General features: G+C 50.9%; 2 protein-coding genes across 2 annotated transcripts in view; one reads left to right on the top strand and one right to left on the bottom strand.

Moving 5' to 3' along the window:
* LOC126000887 (reticulophagy regulator 2-like) overlaps positions 1 to 21320 on the top strand; it is a 545054-nt gene that overhangs the window by 320438 nt on the left and 203296 nt on the right. The gene's annotated exons all lie outside the window — the stretch shown is intronic.
* CFAP65 (cilia and flagella associated protein 65) overlaps positions 2116 to 21320 on the bottom strand; it is a 42905-nt gene continuing 23700 nt past the window's right edge. Inside the window, 21 exon segments of the mRNA XM_049768932.1 lie at positions 2116 to 2402; positions 3037 to 3112; positions 3229 to 3274; positions 3605 to 3729; positions 3789 to 3998; positions 4397 to 4452; positions 4935 to 4986; positions 5150 to 5258; positions 5363 to 5500; positions 7226 to 7693; positions 8369 to 8481; positions 8841 to 9071; positions 9280 to 9324; positions 11328 to 11435; positions 11582 to 11695; positions 12680 to 12823; positions 16974 to 17132; positions 17226 to 17417; positions 19877 to 19987; positions 20125 to 20191; positions 20764 to 20940. Coding sequence (XP_049624889.1) covers positions 2116 to 2402; positions 3037 to 3112; positions 3229 to 3274; positions 3605 to 3729; positions 3789 to 3998; positions 4397 to 4452; positions 4935 to 4986; positions 5150 to 5258; positions 5363 to 5500; positions 7226 to 7693; positions 8369 to 8481; positions 8841 to 9071; positions 9280 to 9324; positions 11328 to 11435; positions 11582 to 11695; positions 12680 to 12823; positions 16974 to 17132; positions 17226 to 17417; positions 19877 to 19987; positions 20125 to 20191; positions 20764 to 20940 — 3028 coding nt within the window.

Here is a 21320-nt window from a genome sequence, read left to right as displayed (position 1 = left end):
CCTCATTTCCCTGGGAAATCAACAAGGCTTCAAGGAACTGGAGATGCAAATTCCGGGGACACCACCCCGCCCCCCCAACGGGGTCTGGAGCCAGGCAGGCAGAAGAGCAAGCGTCCCCCCGCCCTCTCCCGCCCCTGACAGCGAGGTCTGGTCTCCAGGGAGATAGAGATAAGGAGATGCACCCCGGACTGGCAGCCCACAGGGGCGGACAGCTGGGCCCAAGAGGTGCGTCCCCAGGGCCCAGGGCCCCACCCACACAGGCTGATGGAGCTCTGGTGCCACCTACGCACTGCGACCCACAGCCACAGGGCAAAGGGGGGAGGGTGCCCACATACAGGTTTTCAGGGTCAGATGGCACAGAGTCGCGCCCACCAAGTTCACTCTAAAGTAAAACATTCTCTTCCCAGGAGCCAAAGATACCTGGAGTTCAGTAGCAATTTCAGGAGCCTGACTTCCTAGTTCCTCTCCCCCCCCCCCAATCCACACCCTGCTGGGTGCCAGGGCTTGAGCTGAGGGCTCCACGCCCCACACCATACTGGCCTTCTGCCCCTTTCCACATTATGTTCTGTTCAGCGATATCCTTCGGAAAATCATGTTCACCCACCCAACCTCCCACCCACGGAGAAGCTGAAGGGTTTCAGTGCGGGGTGGGTCTGGGGGCTTGGGATTCCCCTAACACCTAAGCTCAAATGCAAGCTCTGGTGCATCATAGGTGAATCTGCAGCCTGTACCTCAGTTTTTCCCCTCTTTAAAAATGCCAATTGTCTGGGGCCCGGAGAGATAGCACAGCAGCGTTTGCCTTGCAAGCAGCCGATCCAGGACCAAAGGTGGTTGGTTCGAGTCCCGGTGTCCCATATGGTCCCCCGTGCCTGCCAGGAGTTATTTCTGAGCAGAAAGCCAGGAGTAACCCCTGAGCACCGCTGGGTGTGAACCCCCCCCAAAAAAAAGCCAATTGTCTTCAGGCCTTTGGGAAGACTTGTCCTACAAAAGCCAGAACATTTGGTGTAAAAGCCAGAGCTAGCTTACAGAAGCACCCTACACATGTTGGCTGTTGGGGTGCCTCTGGTTAGAACTGGCTTTGGGGTCAGAGAGAGCCCAATGAACTGAGCACCTGCTTTGCCCTGCCCGTGGGAGGTTCAGATTCCATCTTGCATGAAACAGTCCCCTTCATCACCAGGAGTGACCCCCGCCAGTTGAAAGTCAGGAGTTGCCCCCCAAAAGCTGCCAAGTGAGCCCCTCCCGCCTGCTTTTTCTTTATTTTTTCTCCCCAGGAAGCACTACTCTGGAGTCTGTACCCCACTTTCTGCACAGGCCCTATAGAGGCCCGTGGAGTGCCTTGGACCCCATTGGGTGTTATGTCTGAGTACTTGGGGTGCCTAGCAAGAGCCAGCGGCAGCTCTTGGCTGTTTCTGCGGGTGCTGCCTGAGAAGGCTCTCCCCCCACTCTGCCCCAGGCCTGCCAGAGGGAGCTAGGGGGTGAGTTGCTCGGTCACCATGGGGACTAATCTCAGAGAAGGTCAGCTAAGAGGCTGGGCCTGGCCGGATGGGGATTAACACCTGGGTACCAGCCCCCACCCCATCGCCTCCACCCCTAACCACCCCCCTCCCCAGTCTCACCTGGCCCATCTCACTCCCTACCAGCAAGTGCCAAGGCTGGACCAGAATCAGCACAGATTGCAGCGATGGGGGAGGGGAGGATGGCATCCAGCCAAGAAAGGGAGGAACTGGAGGGAGCCCTCGGACCCCCCATCACACAGCCCCCAACCTGGCCCCCTATTGCCTGTCTCAGAGGGGCCAGTGCCTCAGCCAGACTTGGGCTCCCTCACCCCGCCTACAACCCCAGGTGGGCCATTCACTTCCACTGTGAAATCATTATTCACTCCAGGATTGGGGGTGGGGGTGTTCCTGCTCATCCCCAAGAGATTGGCAGCACCCCATTTTGCCCACACTATGCCTTCCTTCCGAACTGCTCACATCTCCTGTTAGCCCATGTCTGTTCCTGTCCATTCTTCAGATCCCAGCTTCTGTCTAGTCTCACACACCCTCGACCTGGGGCTGGGGTGGGGTGGAGTGTGATATCTGCCACCACACAGGGTCCCCAAATTTGGAGATTATCCTACTCCTCCTGTACCCGCTTCCCAGCTTCTTGCTCAGAGCACTCCTCCTTCCCATCCTCCCTCCCTTCTGCCCCCTCTAGTTCCTTGGTGCCCCCACAACCCAGACTCCCCTCTTCTTCCCTCCCAGGGTGCTGACAGGAGTGACAAGAAGCAGGCACTGGCAGCGAGCAGAAACGGGGTGGGAGGCCTGCCTTGATCACCAGCTGCTGACCCAGCCCCACAGCCAGCACCTGCAGGTTGGCCAGGCTGCTGACTCCAGACTCCACCCAGGACAGGCTGGGCGGGACTGGGCCAGGAAATGCGGGCTATGGGGGTGACTGGAGATCTAGGGATATGGCACCCTGGTTTCATTTTCTCAGCCCCCCATTATTGTTGTGTTTGGGGTCACTTCAGGAGGGTCTCAGGGGCAGAAGGAAGGAGAGGCTCCATGTTCAAGTCTGGGACTAGAGAGAAGTCAAGGGATGAACCAACGGGTATCCAAGAGGAGGGAATTGAGCACCCCAACTTGGGAGCCTGGGACCCCCTCCCCAGCTTGGGCACCCCAATGCTGTCCCTCAGATCCTTACCAGAATTCCCTTGACCTGCCTGGAATGGGACAAATGTGCCCCTCCCCCTCTTCCTGAGGCCCAGGGCTCAGCAGATGAAGAGTTTTGGGGAGTCAGTGAGAGGGTCATAAGGGAAGGGCATAAGCCAGCATCCCAGGAACCTCCAAATTGGAGCCAGAAGGCAAGTCCTGGAGGCTGCCTCTGTTTGGGTGGGTGTCAGGGGTGCAGCCTTTACCTTCAAGAGAAACTGGGGTTCCCTACTGCGATTTCATGAGCTTTCCCCACTCCAGCACATCATCTTCAACTTAGGGCAACCCCAGGGTAGGGATGGAGTCAGGGGCTCAAATCCTCTCCAGGCCCAGGATATCCCCATACTGGGTACCCCATACTTCCTCTCTGGGGAAGGCCCCAGTGGTCTCAGGTCTGGTCCAGCTGTGATTTTTGAGTCCAGCTGTGATAAACGATGTGGGTTTCAGTTACCCTTTCTGTGCTGCCTTCCCACATGACTAAAGTAGGGTTCTGGCAGCTGCCAGGAAAGGTGGGGAGCACTAATGGTGAGGACCCCACCAGGACAGGTAGCAGGAACTTGTGTTTATCCTTTTTACACTCTGCCCTGCAAAATGGGGCAGAAAACAGCACCAAGTGACCTCCACCCCCATGTCAGTGCAGAAACATCTGGACTCAGCCTTGATGTCCTCAGCCGTGCGTCCCTTTTCCATACCTCTCAGCCACGACCCACTCTTCATCAGGGGGTCCCAACAGATTGTTGGGTCCCCCCCCCCCCAGGAATCATCAAAACCCTGGGGCTTAGCTGAGAGGTTGGGGGGGGTGCCTGACCAGGCCACCACTTTCCCGATGCAAATGGCTAGTGCATTTGCAAGTATGGAGCAGCGCAGAGAGGGAATGACTTGCCCAAGGCCCTAGAAGTCGCAGGGAAGAGTACCCCGCAAGGCCACAGTCCCCGAGGGCCTCTGGTTCAGAGCAGCGTGGCCGGCCGGCGGGGCCTGGAAGCCGGATCTGCCGGGGCGAGGTGGTGGCAGCAGCGGCGGTGACAGCGGTGTCGGGTGCCTGCGTGGCAGTCAGTCAGTCGGCCGGGCTCCGGGGCTGACAGCCCACCCCTGCCTCACGCGAGCCGAACGAACAAAACGCTCAGGTCCGGTTTGTGCGAGGGGCTCGTCGCGGGGCGGGAGCGGAGGGCCCGGGGCCGGGGCCCTCGACGACGATCGATCGACCGATCTCCGGGTCCGGATCTTCTCGGGGCCACCTCCATCGCCACCGCCCGCAGCTGCGCGCACCCAGAGGCTGACACGTCGGCGGCCGGCCGGGCAGGTGCGCACCTGGCCCACCCCCCTGCGGCCCGCCTAGGCCTGGCACTGCCCTGCCTTCCCTGTCCACCCAGTGGCGTCCCCCAACCCACGCCCCGGCGCTTGTGCGGGAGCCGGGGGGTCCCCGGGTTCTTATAGGGCGGGTGCAGTCTCCGCCCCTGGGCTCAGGCACACAACACACACACACACATACACACACGCACACACGCGCGCACACACACGCACACACCTGTCCGGCGCCCGTTTGCTCGGGGCAAATATTGACTCAGAGGAGGAGGAGCACCACCGCCCCGCCTCCCCTCCCCTCTCCTCTCCTCTCCTGCGAGGCCTTGGCGGCAGGGCTGCAGAGGGAGGGGGTGTCGGGACTTGGGCGCCTCTGGAACAACACCAGATGTCACTTTTCCACCCACCTGCTGGGGGAGGGGTCCGGAGGAGGAGGAGTGGAGGACACAGGCGGCCTGGCAGCCTGGAGGGAAGTAAGAGGTGGGCGGGTGGGGGAAGCAGGAAAGGTAGGACGTGGCCTAGTCTGGGCTCCAGCTGCGCCCTGGGAAGTCGTCCTATAGGAACCGTGCCCTATTCACTCTTCAGTCCAGCGGTGCCCTCTGCCCTGGGGACAGTGGCTTTTATTAGAGTTTGGCCCTGTGTGCATGCGTGCGTGTGTGACACGGTTCCTGTCATTTCTTCCCAATATTTGCAGGCACCAGGAGCCTGGCTAAGGCTGGAAAAGAAGGTGCCCACATTAGCATGGAGAATGGGGGGAATGGGGAGAGGAGGTAGCCCCTGCGCCCAGGCTACCAGCTAGCTAGCTGCCCTGGCCGCCCTGGCTGGCACTCAGAGTTGGTGCAAAGGCCAGACAGCGCCTCTCCAGCGCCCTCTCTCGGCCAGAACCGGCTCTGCACCCTGGACCTGTGCGGCCAAGGCTTACAAGCGCCTGCCAGCGCCCTCTACCGGTCAGATTGCAGAGGCGCCACCTGTCAACTTGACTCTTCAAGGCGATGTTCTAAATGCCAAGGGGTACTGGGGGGCATGGGGAGCTATCAGCCTATTAACTAAATATCCCAGTCACGGAGGGGAAATCAAGTCAAGGCAGATGGAATAGAAAAAGGCTAAATGCTTTACTAGTGGTGGGTGGGGGGTGGAAACTCAAGCTGGAAGGCTCAAACTGGGGCCTGGGCAGTGGGGTCCGCAGGCGTGGGGTTCTGTAGAGACAAGCGAGGGGTTTCCTGCGGCCGGTTCTGCAGCGTTGTGAGTGGTGGGTCAGGACTTAGAACCCTGGAGGAGAGAAAGCACCAGGTAGGAGGGGAACACGGTTTCCCCACTGCCTCTAGGCCCGAGCCTGCTGGAAAACATGTGGCCATCAGGCCTGGCACCCCCACCTGGGCGTATTGAGCGGCGGCAGGGCGATGACCCGAGGCCTTGAGGTGAGCACCACCTCCCCGAGGCTCGCCTCCACCAGGATGTTCCTGATCATGTTCTCCATCAGCTCCTCCCGCAGGTTGGAGAAAGCTGGGAGCCTGTGGGGGAAGGGAAGAGGGGAGGCGGAGTCAGGACGGGGCCAGATTGGGGGTTCACCTTGTCAGTGGTTTTCCTATACTGAGCACAGTATTTCTATTTGCTTCCCCGGCCTCCCAAGACTGGAAAGCACCTTCGTGCCAGTTTTAGAGGCATGCTGGCAGTGGCGGGAGAACGTGATGCCAAACGTCAGCAGCTGCTGGGGTTGAGGGATTGGATCCAGGCAAGCTGAGTTGCATCCCAGGGCAGTGTGTAGTGGTGGTGGTAGAATGAGGCACAGGGAGGGGGAAGAAGCCACACTTCCCTCTTAGTTTCAAGAAACCCAGTTAAGAACCTTTGAAGACTGAACCGGGGGAGTTGGGTTAAAAGGGAGCACGAATAGCTATTTTGCAGGCAGAACCCCCAGGTTCTATCTTTGCACTGTATGGTTCCTAGAACACTATTGGGGTGACCCTGCCCCTCTTCTCTGGCATCAGCTGAGGGTGGTCTCCGAATTAAAGTAAAATAGAATCAGTGAATAATAGCTACAGAGATAGCTCAAGAGACTGGAGGAATGTCTTTGAAAGTTGGGGTTTGTTTTTGTCCCCCCTTTTTAAGTCTAGGGGCCATAAAAGGAGGTGCTCAGGTCTTACTCCTGCCTTTGCACTCAGGGATCACTCTTGGCTGTGCTCAGGGAACTGTATGGGATGCTGAGGAATCAAACCTGGGTGTGTGGAAGGCAAGTGCTCTAACCACTGCACTACCTCTCTGGCCTTGGAATTGGGATTTCAATCATCAGCCTTGAGCACCTCTGGGAGTAGCTCCTCAACACTGTGCTTGAAGTAATCCCTAAGCCAGGGGTCTCAAAGTCAATTTACCTGGGGGCCGCAGGAGGCAAAGTCGGGGTGAGGCAGGGCCGCATAAGGGATTTTGCTTATCGAATATTCCCAATAAAAATCACATTAGTAAGAAAAAAATCGCAATAAACATTTGCATACCCCAAATGGAACTGCTTGGGAATGTTTAATGTGATTTTTTTTGTTTTTGGGCCATACCAGGTGACGCTCAGGGGTTACTCCTGGCTATGCGCTCAGAAGTTGCTACTGGCTTGGGTGGACCATATGGGACGCCTGGGATGGAACCACCGTCCGTCCTAGGCTAGTGCTTGCAAGGCAGACACCTTACCTCTAGTGCCACCGCGCCGGCCCCGCTAATGCGATTTTTTTTTTTTTTTTTTTTTTTTTTGGTTTTTGGATCACACCCGGAGGTGCTCAGGGGTTACTCCTGGCTGTCTGCTCAGAAATAGCTCCTGGCAGGCACGGGGGACTATATGGGACACCGGGATTTGAACCAACCACCTTTGGTCCTGGATCGGCTGCTTGCAAGGCAAACGCCGCTGTGCTATCTCTCCAGGCCCGCTAATGCGATTTTTATTGTGATTATTCGGTAAGCGAATACTGCGATATTTGAAGGTCAGCCGCGGGCCACAAAATGTTGTACGGAGGACCGCAAACGGCCCATGGGCCGTGAGTTTGAGGCCCCTGCCCTAAGCACTGTCAGACATGACTCCTAAGCCAAAATAATAGCGCAATGAAATAGAATAAAGATGAGAACACAGTAAGAGACTTTGCAAGCTTCCTCAGTGACTAATGCCAGAGAAGCCTTAAGTTTCTACGGTGGAAGCTGAGCTGCAGGATGGCCACATGGGTGGCCACTCTGCACCCTTCTTCCTTGCGATGGATGCTCACCGGCTAATGGTCTCCTTCTCCCTCAGCTCCTGCTCCTCCTGCACTGCCACTGCCATCTCCTGCTGCTGCCATTGCCATTTCAGAGACACCTGGCACTTCAGGTCTGGCGCAGGCATCTGGGACCATTCCGCTTTCTCTTCTTTCTCCTCCAGGCCTTCCTCCAACTCTTCCTCTTCCTCCTCCTCCCTCTCTGTCTCCTCCTCTTCCTCCTCCTGCCCCTCCGTGGTGTTTTCTTCCTCGCTCTCCTCTTCTCTGGCCTCCTTCCCCCCTCTCTGGTGCTCCTTTTGGTCTTTCCCATCATGCCCACGAGAAACCCTGGCACACAGGACGTGGGATGGGTGCATGATGCTGCCTCTCTTCGCCTTGGACCTGATGAGATCCTCATCCCAGAACTGAGAGAAATAGGGGATCTTCTCCTCAAGGTGCTGGTCTATGGCATCCTGGAAGGTCCTATCTTCCAATAGTCCTCTGAGGGGGGCAGGAGGGCAAAGCGTCAATGGAAGAGACTTACAGCTCTAGGGGACACTGATTTTGTGGTTTCCACAGTAGTAACCCAGACTACCACAAACAGGCATTAGGTGCAGACAGATCCCTGCTTCTCTCATTCCCACACCATACTTTATAATAATAACATTACTATTATTATTATTATTATTATTATTATTTTGGTTTGAGAAATACATATAGCTGTGCTCAGGACTAACTCCTAGCTCTACACTCAGGAATCACTCCTTGTGAAGACCATATGAACTGCCAGGTATTGACCCAGTAGTAATGCTTGCAAGGCAAGTACTTTGCCCACTGTACTATGTCTCTGACCCCTGGGTGCCATGGATTCTTAGAGGTGATGAGGAATAAGGCAGAGGGGAAAGCCCAGAGGCCCCAAGTGCACAGGTGAGTGGTAGGGGCCAATGGTAGAGAGAAAAAGAGCTCTAGGCCCCATCCAGCAACCATGGACAGGGCAGAGTCTGGCCCTCACTTGCAGATCACTTGTCTCCATCCTCATTCAAGATGACCTGTCCTGGAGGGCTTAAGGCCAGCACCAGAGGATCTAGAGGAAGTTCTGCTCTCAGGAAGGAAGGGCAGTGGGACTCTGGGGCTGTGAACAGATGGAGTGGGGTGAGTGCCTGTGTTGGGGATTACCTGATGACAATGGAGAGACAGTCAGTGACGAGCTGCTTCTCCTGCTTACAGACAGGGGCCCCTGAATGAACGGGGTCTTTCTTGGAAGTCTCTGCTTCTTCGTGTGGCGGTTTCTCCACTGATTCACTAGGAGCAGGGCCATAATGCTGAGTGACCTGGTCAGCACCTCCCCCACCCCCCGACTTTGTATAGAGTCTAGACTGGGGGAATCCAGCCCTTGCCCCAGTCAGCAGAGATTTCTGTGACAGTCCTGTAGGCCAGGCTGAAAGGTGAATTAGAAAGGAGGGAACACAGGAAACTTTTAAGGTGCTCTAGAGCCTTGTCCTAGCTCCTAAGGGTCTCAGCCACAGAGGACATCCTGAGCTTCACAGCCTTGCTGTTTAGTGCCCACTGCACTGTCTGGCTTCAGTTTCTTAGCCAAGAGCTGGGGTGAGGTCTGTGGTGCCAGTGTCCTAGATGGGAGCAAAGAGACCCTGCCCTCCTGCCCTGGGGGGCTTTACCAGTGCAGGAAGTAGCAGGGAAAGCTGGAGAAGAAGTTGTCCAGGAAGGAGTCGATAGAATGGGCTCTGGCCGTGAGCCCCAAGTAGAGCAGGCTGGGCGAGGGGGCCTGGGGATACTGCCACATGGTCTTCTCCTTAGGGATCTGAAGATTCCAACAGGCTGGCTGGCTGGGCAATGACTGGTGCTTGATGGGGGGCAGTGTCTTATGGGAAGAGAGGTCGTGGATGGGGATCTGGAGCCCACATTTACAGCACTGTGATCCCTCCTCCCCCTGACCCCCAACCAGGCCACATAGGGACCACATAGGGATGTGACCATCCCCACTGGCATCTACTAGGAGGCTGGACAACCCCCACCCTTCAGCATGTCCTTGATTGAGGCACTGAGGAGAGAGACCCATATCCCCTCACCTTGTACTTCCTCATAGGCTCTGCTACCACACAACAGGTCCTTCTCTGGGGGAGTAAAGAGATGTCTGCTAAGTTAGCAGTGAGGATGCCCCTTGCCTCCCCCTTTTCCATTGAGCCCTGTAGGCCCAGAAGGCCATGCTGAGATTCCCCTGGCCTCTTGGTACTGCCTACCAGAACCTTCTCTGAGGAAGCAACTTCCTGCAGACCAGGAAGTGCTGGGGGCCCAACTGAAGAGACAAAGAGATGCCCCATCCCATGGCACCTCTCTCCGTCAGGCCTGCACCCTGGGTCTCATGATAAATCCTCAGCTCACATCCTCAAGAGGTAATTTATTTGTTGGTTTGGTTTGTGGAGGGCGTACCTCGGGGTGCTTAGCGCTGACTCTTAATTTTGTGCTCAGGGCTGGCTCCTGATAATTCTCTTATGGGGGAACCATAAAGGATGCTGGGGATTGAACTAGAGCCAGCCACATGCAAGAAAAACACCTTCTCACTGTGTAGTCCAAGTGTGATTTGTACCCTCCCTAAATTGGTGTTTTAGAGGGGAACAGGGGTCTACTGAGGGTCAGCATGTTGAGTGCAGATATAATCTTGGTGTAAAAAAAAAATGAGGGAACAACATGACATGGTGGGGGACTAGTTGGATGTTTGTTCTCAGATCTGCTGGAGTCTCCCTATGAATACTAACAGCTCTGTTCATTGATTGCCTTCCAGTTGCCAGCCCTGAACAAAGGCCTTTGTGGTGGGACCATCAAACTCTTAGCAACACTACCGAGAAGACACCAAGATTGAATTAATTTCCAGCTTTAATTTAGGGACCATACCTGGCTATGATCTGGACTTATTCTTGGCTTTGCATTCAGGGATCACTCCTGGTAGTGCTTGGAGGATTATATGGCATGCTAGGGATATAACTCAATTGGGCCACAAGGCAAATGCCCTCTCCATTTTACTATCCCTCCAGACCCCACACCCCAGCTTTGATTTTTTATTTTAGCCTTAAAAAAACACATGTATTTATTTATTTATTTATTTTGGCTTTTAGGCCACACCTGGCAATACTCAGGGGCTACTCCTAGCTCTGTGCTCAGAAATCACCCCTGGCAGGCTCAGGGACCATGTGGGATGCTGGGAATCAAACCAGGGTCCATACCAGATCGGCCACATGCAAGGCAAATGCCCTACCACTGTGCTATCACTCTAGCTCCCTTTTAGCCTTTTAAGATAAAAAAATTTAAATATATACAAAGTGGAGAGAGAACAACGAAGGAACTTCTATCCCCTCTGACTCATTTAAAACATCAGAGTCCCCTGAATCCCAACTCTTGGATATCTGGACACCAGTCCCAGGTGGCCTATCACTCCCATTTCAGAGGAAACAGAGGGGCTCAATAATAGGACCGCAAACCCCTCGGGACATGGTCATAAGTGGGAATCTAGGTAGGGCAGGGTAGCGTGTCCTGCACTCTAGGCTTAGCGCCTTCCTCTTATAGACAGAGCTTGGCTCCTCAGGGCAACACTGGCTCAGGACTGGAGAGAGGCTCTTGAAGCTGAAGTGCCAACTTTGCATGTGGAAGGCCTAAGTTGAGTTCCCGGTGTGGCCCCAAGATACTAAGCTGTGTAGCACTGAACACTGGGCATGACATTGAGTAGGACTTATTAAATACTGGACCCAGCACCTCCTCATAGTCCTCATTAAATACAGGCCTAGTACCTAATAGACCCTTGTCAAATAGCCTAGCACCTCATAGATCCTCATTAGACACTATATGTATAGCACCTAGTATGCTGTCATTAAACATAGCATCTAATAGGTCCTCATTAAACACAGCCCAACACTTATTGGGCCTTCATCCAACTCTGACTATGAGGCAGGAAATAGCAGCAAAACTTCTTCACCCAGATTGACTTTTGGGCAGATGTTAGACCGAAATTCAGTCTCTGACAGTTGGCCCAAGGGGGATAGAAAACTACTCAGACCTCAGCACTCTGCCCTCTAGGAAGATGATTCAGGAACCTGGGGTTGTTCAAGACCTTTGCCCCATTCACCTTCACTGTTCTGTCTGTGATAATGAATTCCTCCTCCTGCCGCTTCTTCTGAGCCTTCCAGGCTTGCAGTTCCCGTTGGAACTGCTGCAGCTTCTCCTGCTGATACACCTGTAGCCAGGCATGGGGGGAGGCAGATAACCTGCAGTCAGTCTCCATCTAGCCAGGGCTGGGTCTGAGACACTCCTGGCCCTGGGTCTTTCTTGTAAGACACCCCACCCCCCAGACCGGGATTTGGGCTCCAGAACAGGACCTACCTTGCACACCAGCTCTGTGCTATAGAAACTGGGGTGCACAGTGGTCTTCAGGGTCACCACGAATGGAACTGCCTCTCCAGGGGCCAATTTCCCACTGATGGGACTCACAGACAACTGTTGGTGTGGGGGGCATAGGAAAGGAATCTCTGACTTACCACAGTGATGGGATATAGTGGATGAGTCAAGATGAGATGGACTTAGGGCCAGAGAGACAGAGAGACAGAGAGAAACAAAAACAGAGGGAGAGAGAGAGAGAGAGAGAGAGAGAGAGAGAGAGAGAGAGAGAGAGAAAGAGAGAGAGAGTGTGTACAGGGGTTAAGACACTGCTTTATAGGCAGCAGATCCAGATTCAATCTACAACACCACCAGGAATGATTCTTAAGCACAGACCCAGGAGTAAGCTCTGAGCATCACTGGATATGACCAAGAAGATAAACAAACAAATGACAAAACAAAAAAACAAACAAACAAATCATTGTTGTTCTTTCTCTCAGGTCTGCTGAGGAAGTGGTGGCTTCTATAACATGATTGAAAATGATCACTCTGGACAAGAACTGGGTGCTGAAAGAAGGTAAAGCGATGTGTATGATACCCCTTCAGTAACAATATTGTAAACCACAATGTATAAAAGGAAAAAAAGGAGGAGGAGGAATGTCTGCTATAGAAGCAGGCAGGTAGAAGGGCGGGAGGGAAATTGGGAACATTGGTGGCAGGAAATATGCACTGGTGAAGGGGGTTGGTCATTGTATGGCTGAAACAATCACGAACAACTTTGTAACTTTGTATATCACAGTAATTCAATGAAAGCTTATTTATAAAACTAAATAGTAAGAGATGGACTGGGCGAGGTGGGGGTGATATAGTGTCAGATAAGGTGGGGTAGAGGCAGGCTAGGATAGGGTATGAGGAGATAGGATGAGATGCACTGGAGTGAGATGGACTGGGATGGTGAGAGTAGGGTGGGATGGGCTAGAAGGGACAAGATGAATTGAATGGACTGCTGAGACGAAACAAGATGGGACAAGACAGATGTATGGGCTGAAGGGTGAGATCAGGAGCCCTGGTGGAGTTTCAGATTGGGTGATCAGGCAAACACACCTCTCCAAATTCCAGTGACTGCAGTGTCCAGACAAACACGATGGTCTCCTTCTTGGAGATGTTGTTGAGGAAGAGCAGGCGGCGGCACTTGCTCTGCACGGGGATGTTTCCCAGGGAAATGTGTGATTGTGACAGGAACACATTCTATGGAGATAACACAGCAGCCTTGATCAGTGACACCACTACAGCCACAGTCACCACTCTAGGTTCCTGAGTGCTCCCAACATCCCTGGAGCCAATGAAAGCAACGCAGTTGTCCCTCCCAGTGGTCATGTTGCATAGGACTGCCATTGTTCCTATGTATTCCTGTGCTGCTAAGGTTCAGAGAGCCCAAATAATTGGTTTGAAATTTCTCACAGGTACCACTGAATCAACTCAGTCTCTCTAAAGCCTGTGAGTTTTGACCATCAATACAAGTTTGGAAGAGTAAACACATCAGAATTCTCTTAGAGAAAATAAAATGGAAGACAATGAAAACCAAAAGAACAGCTGAACAATGGTTATAATTCATGGCTGATCAGCTGTTGGCTTCTTCCTTGGGCACAAAGTGGAAACTGTATTGAGGGTTTTGGGGAGTCCTAAGGACTTCCAGAGTTTGGACTTTGGTTACTTTGTGTGCTTCAGAGCTTCCTGGTGACAGTTCTCATCCTGAAATAAAAATCCAATGAAAGTAGGAGTTGAAGGAAAAATGCCTAGGACAACTGCATAGTGACTGAATAGGTACATGGAAAAAAGGATTGTGAAGTGGGTGAATAAATAGGTGAACTGATAGAGGATGGATGGAGGATAGATGAATGATGAATAATGGATGGAGAGATGGGTGGATGGGTTAATGATGGATAGATAAATGGATGGATGGAAGGATGGATAATCCATGATGCATGGATGATAAATGGATGGATGATGCATTGGGGATGGATAGATGGATGGATGATGAATGGAGGGATGAGGGTGAATGAATGGGTAGCTGGATGAGTGATGGAAAGATAAGTGATGGATACATGGACTAGAAAAAAGAGCGTGCAACTTGTTTGCAAGGCAGGACGCTCCGCATCTGATGGTGAGATAAAACTGGAGGACGCTCCACATCCCTACTTCGATGAAACACAGAAACCAGAATCCTTCTGGCACAAAAACCAAAATCTTTAACTACAGAAACCAGACAACAATAACAGCTAATGTGTGAAAAAAAATTGCCACAGAGAATGACTCAGGTGTTGGACAACCTAGTATGTCTGGAGCCCAGAGTCGGTCTTATGCCAGAGAACTTCAGGGATAAGGTCTCTTTGTATTTAGGACAAGGTTGTTGTTTTTTTTTTTTTTTTCTATTTTACCCATATTTGCGGGCCTATGCAAACAACAACACTTGCCACTCTCACACTGTTATTGCTGTATTTTTTTTAACTCTTATCCTTTTTCCTTTTTTAAAGAAGAGCTTACTAAACTTTTTTCTGGTGCTCCAATGAATTCATTGAGTCAATAGTTTTCAAAAATATTCTTTCCTTTCTCTTCCATATCTTTAGTTTTTCTTTCAATTTTCTTTCAACTATTTTTTTTAAAAGCAGGTTGCTTTTGATCTTCCTAAAAATTTATTATTGGGGCCAGTGAGGTGGCGCTAGAGGTAAGGTGTCTGCCTTGCAAGCGCTAGCCAAGGAAGGACAACGGTTCAATCCCCTGGCGTCCCACATGGTTCCCCCAAGCCAGGGACAATTCCCCTGAGCATCAAACGAGTGTGGCCCAAAAACAAAACAAAACAAAACAAAACAAAAAACAAAAATTGTATTATTATCAATTATATCAACTATGTAATGCATTTTCTTTAAATAAATTAAAAAAAAGAAAAAAAAGCATACAGGTCAATGGATAGATGATGAATTTATGTGTGGGTGGGCAGGGTGGCTGACAAATGGTTAAGACTGCCCAACACTTTTGACTGGTATGATGGGGGCTCTGGGCAGGACAGCTAGCCATAGGACCCCTGGGCTGACCACTTAGTCCAGGCGAGCATGATTCCCCCTACATCAGGCTGGTCTTCAGGGCCACGCCTGGTTAATCGGGCCCTGGGGGGAGGGGGTGAGAAATTCCTCCCTAGGCATCCAAAAACTACAGAGGCTCGGCTGGGCCCAGAACACTCCACATGCCAGGATTTCGTGGGCTTTTGACTGGTATGATGGGGGCTCTGGGCAGGACAGCTAGCCAAAGGACCCCTGGGCTGACCACTTAGTCCAGGCGAGCATGATTCCCCCCACACCAGGCAGGTCTTCAGGGCCACGCCTGGTTAATCGGGCCCTGGGGGGAGGGGGTGAGAAATTCCTCCCTAGGCATCCAAAAACTACAGAACCGCGCGGGGGCTCATGCCCCCGCGCGTACTACATGTACTTCATGTATTCAGAATATTCCTTATTCTTATGTTATGTTTTCCATATACAGAATGTTTATTTTGTATTCTCCCCTTTCCCACACCCCTACAAAGCTCTTTTTTACTCCTTAACTCTCTAACCCCCTCTCAAACATCACTAACCTAGTTTACTCTTTTTAACTTCAGTAGTGTACAATCGTAATCACAGTCCAAAGCTGTGCATTGTGTGTGACAACCCCAAACTGTTTCAAGATACATAAAATGGACACGTATTTCTTTAGAATATTTTGTGTTTTTTCTCTGACAGCTATAATTCTTACTAAATGTTGTCTTATACAGTGATGATTCTAACCACTTTTTATCTTCTCTTTTTGAGCTGTTTAACAAGGAATTTTGGTGGAAGAGTCCCCCAGTTTAATGCTTATGATTGAACCATGTCATGGGAATCATTGTAATTGTTCTTATGGCCCCCATATGCGCCAATAACACCATGTGGCATTGCTTCTTATTTGCATAGGCACATTAAAATGGGAAAAAAGTATAAATACAAATAAGATCCTATCTAATAGAGATTGGAACACACAAATCTTGTAGTGCAAAAGGACCTTACACCCTGAACATTGACATAACGACCTGGCACAGACCTCAGAAGAAAGGGCATATTCCATTCTCCCCTGAACCAGGAAAGCCATCCACGAAACACCAGGCTGGTCTATAACATCACGTGGAAGCAATCCTCTACCACGGAAGACCTACACTGCTCAGACTTCGACCTGCTCAAAAGAGACTTCCCTTAACACTGAGAAGACTTAACAACAACAACGACCTGCTTACAGGACAGGGCTCCCTGCATTGCCCTTTGATTGTGAGGTGAAAGGAGAGGATGCTCCACATCCTGACTTCAATGTAAGATATGCAGATTCCAGGATCTTTAATACAGAAACATGATACCAACAACAGAGACTGTGTGAAAAATAAAAGTGTGTTGGCACTACAGACAATGTATTGGATTGGACGATCTAGCTTGCCTGGAGCCTAGACTTGGTCTTGTGCCAGGAAACTTCAGGGGTCTGGTCTCTTTGTACTTAGGCCAAGGTTATTTCTTTCCATCTCCCTCATATTTTGGTGGGCCTATGCAAACAACAATTGCCACTCTAACACCATTCTTACTGTGCTCCTTTGACTCTAATCCTTAAAAAGAACTCACTTAAAATTTGAGGTTAATTTAAGCTAATATGCATGTATATGGAAATGTAAGAAAATACTATGCCTGTAATGTTTAAGGAGTTATGTAAGTTTTATGGCTTTAGATTGCCTTGTGTACTGTTAAGAAATATTATAATGTGTTACAATCTGGGGACTTGAGGGACAAAGTAATTGTACATGGAATCTGTCTTATTTATCTTAATGTTCTTTGGTTGAAATTTCAAAGTTAAGATATCAGCAAGGGGACTTCTGAGAATTATGTTAAGGGTGATTGTCCTTCCACTGTAACTTTACCTTGTCCTCTTTCTTTGCACCCTTGTTCTCATAATTAAAAATAAAAATTTAAATAAAAAAAAAAAAGACTGCCCAACAAAGGGAAGGAATGTGCAGTATCTCCAGGGGAGGGACTGTTCTGCATAGTAATACCTCCTAGTTTGAGAATGGGGGAATTAGCTCCTTTTGACCTTCTAGCACTGTTTTACTGTCTGGAAGAGTAGAAGTTTTGCTTGAGCAGGAACCAATCAGGGGAAACAAAATAAGCCTCTGGAAAGCAGGTGCTGCCTTCTAAATCTAAAAGTAACTCATCTAGCCTCAGGCTTTTTCTGTCTCCCTCCCTTTCTTCTCCACTCCACTGGGCTCCCCTGTAGCCTTCTATCTCTTTGCACTGGAAACCCTGGACATGTCAACCACCCCTCAGGCCCCACACTTTCACAGCATTGTCCTCCTGACCTGCCCAGGAACCATCATCCTTGAATACACGCAGCTGTTGTCCCATGAAGTGATGTTGTGGAACAGGGCTGTGTCCCCCATAATGTGGGGGTCATAACCGACTCCATAGAAACAGATGAGGGCTGAATTCCAGCCCAAGATGTGAATAGGCACATTCACCTGGAAAGTTGGAGTGTTGGAAGGGATGGTCAGAGCCAAACCAAGCCAAGCCAAGCCCAACCTTGTCTCCTGGGGTCCCAGGCTGCTGCTCACCTTATATGTCTTGGCTTCAATAGGTGAGAAGATCCACAAGACACGAGCTGTGGAACCTGGTTTGATCTCCCCCTTGGGGTTGAGGCAAGTAAAGATGGGATGACCAAAATTTTTTTCCTGCACTAGGGTCAAGATGTTGGTCTGGATCTCATATGTCACAGGCACTGAGCCCCCATTATACAGCTCATAAATCTGCAGGGGGCATAATGGACCACTTTCACAACAGCTCAGAGCAGAGAGCTGGGCATTTGGGGTCTACTGTACTCTCCAGGGTATACTTCTTATTGCCTCAGGGGCTCCTAAATACCTATGGCTCCCCATTCCCCAAGAAGTATGCAGTTGCATTTCTGGCCTGGTACATTTTAGAACCTTCTAGAATCCTTTAAAAAAAAGTTCTCAAATCAGCTTTGTCAATTTATTAGGGACCATTAAGACCATTCTAGTGTTGGAACTGTCCCTGTCCAGTCCATGGGGACCCTCTATTATTCTAGGTTCTTCAAAACATGAATGAAGCTATAATTGCCATATCTGCCATTAGAAGCAGCCCCTGCTTGCAGACAGACTAGGAAGGTGGGAAGGTGGGGGAGAAGTGGTGGAGGGGTGAAGGTTGGAAATTCCCCCAGATGTATTTCTAAAGAATGGGAACCACAGAAATGTTCTGGAAGGAATCAGTGATTGTTCTGCTCCAAGTCTTCATAGTAGAAGCGAGAAAGCAAAAGCCAGAGAGAACCAGAATTTCTCCAGGGAGTCCCCACCTCTCAATATAGTTCTCAGCATCTGTTCCAGAGCTGAGAACTATTTCTACTTGAACTGGCATCCAACCTCTCCCTGGATATCACCCTTCATTGTCTCAGGGGCATCCACAACATTTCTTGAGACAAGTGCTTCATTCTGACACCTTCCTCCTCCCCTCACTCATCTCCTCTCAAATGACTCCCCAATTTCCAGAGTTCAAACTGGGAATCCCATCAATTCTCCTCTTGTGTCTTTCTCCCTTTTCCCAGAACCAACAAATCTGTTGTTTCCCAGGATCCAACAAAATTCCAAGAATTATGCCCTAAGAGTTCCCAGGATCTGTTCACTTCCTCTCTTGGCACTGCCCTCTTGCATGCCTGGCTATTACCTGCCCTGACCTTGTGAGGGATGGCAGAAATTCGGCCTTAGTATGAAACCACCGGTATCCTGGCTCCTGTTCTGGGTTCATTCTCTAAGCCAGGATCTCTGAGTTCTTTAGAAAGTTCTCTGGAGGGTAGTAGTAAGAGGCATGAGCTTTTGTCTTCCTTTTTCTAGAGCCCAGGCATCTGCAGACCTGGCAATATTCTCCATCCCCTCATTACATGGGGCTTCTGGCTGAAGGGGGGTGGTAGAGAAGCAGACAGAGTCCAAGGCTAGGCAGTCCTGTCTAGGGTTAGGGGACTTATTCCTCTGCCTGTAGGTTGATGACCAGAGTCCCCTGCCTAGAAACATAAGGATAACTCAAAGCTGCAAATGTTGGGGCCCGGAGAGACAGCACAGTGGTGTTTGTCTTGCAAGCAGCCAATCCAGGACCTAAGGTGGTTGGTTCAAATCCCGGTGTCCCATATGGTCCCCCGTGCCTGCTAGGAGCTATTTCTGAGCAGACAGCCAGGAGTAACCCCTGAGCACCGCCGGGAGTGGCCCAAAAACCAAAAAAAAAGCTGCAAATGTTAAGCTGGGACCAGTGGGAAATATCACACTCTGGGAAATTTCTCATGTTCATTTATTTTTTTGTTTGGAGGCCATAGTGGTCAGAACTTACTCCTGGCTTTGCACTCAGAAATCACTCCTGGTGGTGCTGGGGAAACCATATAGGATGCCAGGGATCAAATTCAGGTCGGCCACATGCAAGGCAAGTGCCCTACTATACTATCACTCCAACCCCCCATGTCCCTTTTTAGGGTAAAGGGACTGATTCCCTCCAGTGAGTCAGGACTCTAAGATGCTGAGGAGAGAACCCAGAGCCTGCACTGATCTGATTGAGGAATCTCCTCTGCCCTGTCCTGACCAGGGAATAGATCTTTCTAGAACAGCATTTCACACTGAGACTGGGATTAGTTAGTGGAACAAAAGCCCATGGGGTTAGCATGTTCCAGACAGAGAAAACAGAACAGAGCCAGAGACAAAGGGAGGCCTTTGCCTAGGTATTAATTCCACACTGAGCTTCACACTTGCTGCTCAAGTGTGTGTGTGTGTGTGCGTGTGTGTTTATCACAAGTGGCCCATATGGTTTGAAGACCTTATGCAGAAGGGAAGATCTGCCCATATTTGTGTGGGAACTGGATCTACAAAGGACTGAGCTCCAAACACCAGACATGGCCTGGGGTAGTATAGAGGGTATGGCACTGCCTTACAAGCAGCTAACCCAGGTTCCATCCTTGGCATCCCATATAGTCCCTTAAGCCCTTGAGGAATAATTTCTGAGTGGAGAGCCAGGAGTGATACCTGAGTACTACCAAGTGTGCCCTGCCCTACCCACTAAAACAAACAAACAAACAAACAAACAAAACACCAGACACTCAGAACCTCTTCCCAGAATCTCTCCAAATGGCCCCATCTTGACTGAGGGCTTCAGACAGTGTAGTCTGTATCACCCCATTCAGGGTGGACACAGATACACTAAGAACCAACCTGACCTGGCGTGGGGGCAGCTTCTTGCCGATGGGGACAGGGACGAATTGGTGGCTGTTGGTGGGGAAGTGCACGTAGGGCTGCTCTGGCTGCACTGTCACACCAATGAAGTTGAGCTGCAGACACAAATCCTGGGAGTCACATTCTGCCAGGCCAAGCATCCGGCAGAAGAGCATGAAACACCAGTTCCATGGAGGGGCATTCCATTCCCTGGTTCTATCATGTTCATCTTGGGTATGAAGGGGTGTCTCACCAGGATCTCCCGGCCATGGGACACCTTGAGGAGCACGGGGAGACGATCAGTACCAACAAATAGGTGGCTGGAATTGGAGAGAAAGTCCAAGGGTGAGTGAAGACTAGCTGAGGTGAGGGCACAAACTCAGTTATGGCAACTGAACCAGCCCTGTAGGTGGGAAGGGAAGGGCCACTTAGGGTACCCCTGTGGGCAAGGTGAGCTCCTCTGGGCAGTCAGGGCAAAGAAGGGGGAGTTCTTCTGGACCAAAAAGTGCAGGTTGAGTGAGAGGGAGGGCATCTGTATTTTTTGAATAATTTTTCATTGAATTATTGTGAGATACACAATTACAAAGTTATACCTGGTTGAGTTCCAGTTATACAATGTACATTTCTTGCCACCAATGTCCCATTTCCCTCCTGTCCTCCCCCAGCCCTCCCCATTGCCTGCCTTTATGGCAGACCCCTCTCTCTCTCTTTCTCACTCTTTCTCTCTCTCTCTCTTTCCCTCTCTCTCTCTCTCTCTCTCTCTCTCTCTCTCTCTCTCTCTCTCTCTCTCTCTCTCTCTCTCTCTCTCTCTCTCTCCTTTTTTCCTTTTAGACACTGTGACTTGCAGTATTACTGAAGGGGTATCATGCATATCACTTTAAGAACTAGGCACCTGTATTTTAACTCTACCATCTGCTCCTGCCCAGGGCACAGTGTGCCTGACTTGGGGCTGATGGAGAACAGATGATTGTCCTGCACACGCATCTGGTGTAGCTCGGTGTTGTCAAACTCGCCTTGCTCCGCCCACACCTCCAGGTCAATCTGCTGGTCGCTGGGAAAGAGGAAGGCCCTGGAAAAGGGGGTGAAGCCAGAGGCAAGGAACCATCTTGTCAGGACGGCTTCCCTGGGTTCCCTGGGCTGGTGGGAGGCTGGAGGGGAAGACATGCAGCATGGACCTTAGGTTCCAAACAGTTCAGGTCTCAAAATATGTAATCAGGCAGGCAAAAAGTGAACTCAGGTAAGGACAGAATAAAACCTGCTTCAGATGTTTTAGATGTGGAGGGCATAACCTGATGGTCACAGAGGGGAGCCAGGTTGGGTGTGCAGTATTGTCTAATAAACAGCCAGTCTGTGAGTTTACTCAGGGCTGCATGTGTGTTCGTGTGTGTGTGTGTGTGTGTGTGTGTGTGTGTGTGTGTGTGTGCTTGTGCTACTTTTTGTCTCATTCTG

The sequence above is a fragment of the Suncus etruscus genome, chromosome 2 (assembly GCF_024139225.1).
Source record: "Suncus etruscus isolate mSunEtr1 chromosome 2, mSunEtr1.pri.cur, whole genome shotgun sequence".
NCBI classification, from domain to species: Eukaryota; Metazoa; Chordata; class Mammalia; order Eulipotyphla; family Soricidae; genus Suncus; species Suncus etruscus.
Note: the sequence above shows the minus strand (reverse complement) of the source record. Positions and strands in the feature narration are given on the sequence as shown.